At 52.7% G+C, this 5,560-nt stretch overlaps 1 protein-coding gene across 1 annotated transcript in view; it reads right to left on the minus strand.

The window, feature by feature from the left end:
• The window catches only part of ACLY (ATP citrate lyase), a 63,955-nt gene that overhangs the window by 25,543 nt on the left and 32,852 nt on the right, over window positions 1-5,560 (minus strand). The window contains exon 11 of the mRNA XM_019666996.1: window positions 970-1,087. Coding sequence (XP_019522541.1) covers window positions 970-1,087 — 118 coding nt within the window. The remainder of the gene's footprint in view (window positions 1-969; window positions 1,088-5,560) is intronic.

The following is a 5,560-nucleotide window of genomic DNA, read 5'->3' on the forward strand; positions in this document are numbered from 1 at the left end:
AGAAAGCTCTGAGTGAAAGGTCTCATGAGCCGGCAGGAGCCACTCAAAATGCAGAAGGGAGAAAGGAGACCAAAATGGGATGCCACACCCTCTCCTCCCTGATCTCAGCGAGGGGCAGCTCTCCCGTTCTACCAGTTACTGGACCTTTGCTGTCGTATGCCCCACATCCAGGCCACCACTGCGCTGAATCTGCCGCAGCTGCCCACGTGCTCTCCTTGCTTCTACCCTGGTTGCCCTTCAGTCTGTTCTCCACCCAGCAGCCAAAGTCACCCTTCAAACTAAAGTCAAATTGTGTCGCTCCTCTGGTCAGTCTCCCAGTGCTGCCAAGGTCCCGCAGGGACTGGTCTCAGCCCCACACGTCTGGCCTCACTGCTTCTATGCCTCCATCTCCCAACTCGCTCCCTCAGCCCGTTCCCATGGCCCTCCCTGCTGGGCCCACACAGGGCCTTGGAACTTGCCTTTCCTCTGCAGATAATCACCACTGACCTGCTCCCCCACTCTCAGCCAGGTCTTTGCCCAAATGTCACCTTCAGTCAAGCCTTCTCTGATCACTCCATTTCAAACTGCCCCCGTCCCCTCCGACACATGCCACCCCTTCACCCTGCTTTGTTTTCCTTCACGCGCTTAGCACTACCTGACATTACAGTCGATGTTCTCAATTGCACGAGGGCTGGGCTGGCTGTCAAGTGTATGGCTGTCACCTCAGCGCTTAGCACAGAGCAGAGCAGGTGTGTTCCACAAACATTTGTTAAACAAACAGCTGACTGAAAATGCTTTACTGCCCATTCTAAAGTTTAGCACAGGTGCTTTATGTCAGAGAGGGGCAGGAAGGGGAAGGAGAAGCTGCATAACCAGAGAAGGGAGTGGGAGAGCATGGGAGCGTCCAAAGACTGACTGTCCTTCAGGAATCCCAAGGAAGCAGGCTACCAAGACTCAGGGTGGGAGGGAGAGAACAGGTCCCCGTCTTACCAACTTCTCCCATCACCCGTAAGCCCTCCTGATAGTTGGGGCCGCCTCTTCGGACAAAGATCGTGACCTCGTGCTCTTTCAGGGGGCCCTGGTAATCTCGAATCGCTCTCACGATGCCCTGGAAGCACAAAGGGCCAAACACACATGTGACTAAAAATAAGGCAGCCGTACATCAATTATTATTTACCATGATAAACAAACATACCAGTGTGTACATAACAAGGGCTGCTTTTCATGAAACATGGCAGGCCCTGGCAGTCAAGAATTTTCTGTGTGGACTGGACTATGCATAAGCTACCCGAAGGCCTAGGACATGCGATCACTTGCAGTGTTACTGAGGGGAGAGTACCCGGGTGTGACACCCTTCGATGTGTGGGATGCTGGGCCTCCAACGTCAATCAGAGAGACTTTGCTGGTCTCTCTCTTATCCCATCTACAGTCATAATTGTTACCTCTTATTGCAACTTTGGGGGGTGGGAGAAAAAAATCTATGCTGGGGTCATACGCAAGTATCAGGACATAGTCTACTTAAATGTCAACATCCTACAAAAGCTTCTTGAAGAGATTTAGGGGAACAGCCCTTGCAATGCCTATCAACTATGGAAACACAAGAGAATGTTCAGCTGTGTACCAGTTTTGTCTCTCCAGACAGAGGGCTCATTTACCAAGCCGGGAGTTTAATTTCTGTCACCCAAGCCATTTCACCCAAAGCTTTACACACAGTTCCTGCTCCAGACCTAGCCACCCTTATCACCAGTGCTGCCTTTCTTCTAGGGCTGATCAGAAGTTAAAACAAAGCTGTCAAGATTGACCTGTTTCAGATTCGTCTGCTGAATCAGGTCCAATTAGGGACGCCCTGTTTTAAGCAGGACTGATAAGGCCTGGTCCTTCACTTCTTCAGAGCTCAGACTTTCAGGGTTGGCATTTATTTATTCATTATTCTCAAAACGTATAGGGAACTATCAGATGGGGCCCATTGCTTTGAAGAGCTTCAGGGAGCATCTGAGTGTGAATAATAAATGGTCTCCTGAGGTGGCTGCCTTGAAGGGAACAAATGACTCTTGAGACATGTTAGCTGTTCTCCTTGTTGACCAGCAGTCGTCCTTTAAAACCGTGTGCCCATGGCCCTGACCAGGGCACAGGGACCCAGGGACCCAGGCTGATGGGCGCCTGGCTGGGGAAGCAGGAGTCCCAGATCATCCAAACACTTGGTGCATTCTGACCATCTGGAGGAGGGGCTGATGACTGAGGCATGAAAAGGCTAGGAGTTGCAGAGAACCCAGACGGTCTCAGAATGGAGGGTTGAAAATGACGGTCCATCAAACCAGTTCATCAAGAATTGGACCTGAGGGCCGGCTGAGTGGCGCGATGGTTAAGAGCTGGTTTGGGACGCCAGAGGGCCCCGGTTCGGATCCCACATATGAGGGCCAGTGACACTGCCCTCCACAGCTAAGATGCTGAACAACAGCTCCACCTGGAGCTGNAAAAGAAAAGAAAAGAAGTGCTTTTGATTCTGTTTTTAAAGGCAGTCTTAGATAGCACGGAGAGGATCTGGTGGCGGCAGCTGACCCTGAACTCTGTTGGCCCAGGTGAGCAGCCCATTTGCCCTTGGTTACTACCCTGCCTTCTGGAGACCAAGTGTCTCCAGCCACTGTCACCGAGATCACTGGCCAGTCCAGACTCCCGAGCACTTTGTCCCAGGAGGCAGTGACCATGGACACAATTCAGGAGCTTTCCCTACTGTTCCCTCCTCCCTTCAGGGCCCAGTGAGCTACCTGTGCATAGTTCATGGTCTCAATAGAGCTGTCGTAGGCGGAGCGGAGAGAGGCGAAGTTGATCAGCACGTCTACCTCTGGGTGTTTCTTCATGGCATCAGCCATGTTCTTGAAGACAGGGATCAGGATCTCTTTGTGACCCCAGTAAAACTTCTGCTTGTGGTCCCCGCTGTGAGAAAGGGGGAGGAGGGGTCAGGGAGGAGGGGTCAGGACAACCGGTCAGGGTTGGGGAGGGAGAGACTGAGGGGAGAGCTTTATGGAGAAAGTGGGAAAGCAGGATGTCTGCCCTCCAAGTTTCCACCGAATAGGCATCGCTCCAGTCTGGAATGGGCAGACGCTTCCCCAGAATAATCTAGCTGCTCCTCCAGCTCAGGCTTCGTGAGGGAGGAGATTAGATGAGGAAATCCCACTTGGCAGCCAGCTGCAGCCACCCTGATGAGGTGTGTGACTCACGTGAAAGGGTAGACCATGGCAGCCACCGACGGCTCGTCTCGGGAGCAGACATAGTCGAAGTCCAGCATGCCTTGCACGGCCCGGGTCTGCATGCCCCACACAATGGCCTTAGTGTGGCGGCTGAAGAGGGTGGCAGTCTTTCCTGGTGGGCAAAGACACAGCGAGTGCACCCAGAACACACACCCCCATGAGACCCACAGGGGCAGGGGCTACCTGCCAGACTAAGTCCGGGAGGGAGGGCGGCTAACCAAAACCACAAAGGAAAGTCAAGAGAATGGAATTCTGAGAACTTGGGGAAGTGGTGCCTCAATTTCTTCTGGAAAGAGGTGACAGAGAGTAAAAAGAGTTCAGAGGACCTACCTGGCTGGTAAGCAGCTCAGCAATGAAGAGAGAAAGGACTCCCCATGAAGAGAACAGGCCCAACAGGAGAATAACTACAGGGCTGGCTCAGTTTCACAGGAAAGGCGTGTAACAGGCCTTCTGCCTATATGCAAATTATTTTTAAAGCCACTGGAAAAAAGTGTTCAGCTCTCCCAATTTTGGTGACAGCAGGACGTTACACAACTCCCCAACAATCCTTATCGCCTCGAAATCTGGACATAAACCATCTCAGGTCAGGATTTGGTTCACATGATTCTAGGTCAGTGTAGGTCCAATGAAGAGGTTTGCTCAGCCTTATCTAACTGAGGTTGCAGCCCGGGCTCTGGCTCGAGGCGAGGTGGGAGCAGCACGCTGGCTATTCCTCCTGAATTCCTCCCTCGGCCAGGTGGCTCTTTCCTACTCAGAACAATGCTCTTGGACGAGCTCTTGAAAGGGGTGAAGGGCCGAAGAAAGGAACTAAAAAAGCTGGCAGAAGTGGGTTCCTCAGCCTGGAAGGGAAAGGCTCTTTCACCACCCTGCAGGCAGGTGACCTCACCCTGTTTCCCTGCAAGTCCCACTGGAGGAAAGCAGCCCTCAGGGGAGGCTCTCAGCTCCCCTGGGAAAACAGAGCACTGAGCTCAGTGGCATCTGGTATTAATTAACCTACTGTACTAGTGCAGGTTTGGCTACCAAGTTCAAGGTCTGATTAAATGAATTCAAGAGATCCCTTTCCCAAGGCATGTAGGATTCTCATCCTCACAGGCCTGACTCTTCCATTACAGCCATAAGCTTCTCATGACATAGGCTTCTGATGTTGCAAATACCAGGGATTTACTGTTGCTGGACCCATCTGGGTTCCGATGAGACATGAGACCACAGAACAAGGGACGCCACCTAATCCAGTGTCCTCACTTCCCTGTCCCAGGAAATTGAAGCCCAGAGAAGCCAAATGACAGAGATCCTAGGTCATCTAGCATCAGAGCCAGGATTACAGCTCAATTGTGCAAGCAAGGAGGAGGAACACAAGCCAGCATGGCCCCGTCACTCCCCCTCCTTAGGGGAGCCCCACCCAAGTCAGCGTGGGCGCATGTGCACACGCACACATCTATCCACCCAATAAGCTACAGAAATCAGGACAAAGGCTGGAATCTCTAAAACTCCCCCCCGCCTGAAAGGGACAGAACCAGAGTGCTCACCTCCTCGAGCACAGAGGAGCCAAAGCTGATGGGGGCGAGAGGAAGGGCCCACCTGGGAGGCCACCCTGCACAATCGGTCCACCTCTCCCACTTCTCAACACAGCCTGGGGACTGACAGTAAGCATAAACCCCTCCCCCAGCGTGGAAGAGCTCTCAGAACTAGAGTGGCCCTGTTCTCTCTGCACAGGGCTCACCCTCAGGTCATGCCTTTTAGGAAGCAATGGATCTTGCCACAAGGAATAAGGGCTGCATCCTGGCCCTTCTGGAGGGATATAAGTAAGCAAATCTGCCTAGTTACTCCTTCCCCTCCCCTGGGCAAGGGGTCAAATATCATCAGAAGACTCCCCTTCCCCAAGGTGAAATCTCCCACAGCTGTGAAATGTCAACAAGTGAAACGGAAGCCCTGATGCTTTGAACAGGTGAACGTGGTTCTGTGCGTCTGTCCTAAACACTGACCTCAGACACCAAAAGCCCAGACCCCTTCTACACTACACCCCTTTCCGCGTTTCTCTCTCCTTCTCTATGCTGTCTGCCACCCAAACCCCAGGGAAATCTGAACTTGTCCCTGATACTGGAAGCTCTGGCTTAAAGTCAGCAATGGTGAGACCAAAGTGGGGAAAGTAGGAAAATGACGCCATCATAAGACCTTGATCAGAATCGGGGTGGTCCATGGCTCCCCTCGTCCCCGACTGTGCTCTGCCATCTCCCCCTTCAGTTTCGATGGCTCCTTCCTTTCTAGAAGGGTCCTCCCTCCTAGGCACCACTCCATTCTCCAAGGCTGTGGATCTGACTCTGCACCCCCCTCCC

This window comes from Hipposideros armiger, unplaced genomic scaffold, assembly GCF_001890085.2.
Source record: "Hipposideros armiger isolate ML-2016 unplaced genomic scaffold, ASM189008v1 scaffold_482, whole genome shotgun sequence".
Taxonomy (NCBI): Eukaryota; Metazoa; Chordata; class Mammalia; order Chiroptera; family Hipposideridae; genus Hipposideros; species Hipposideros armiger.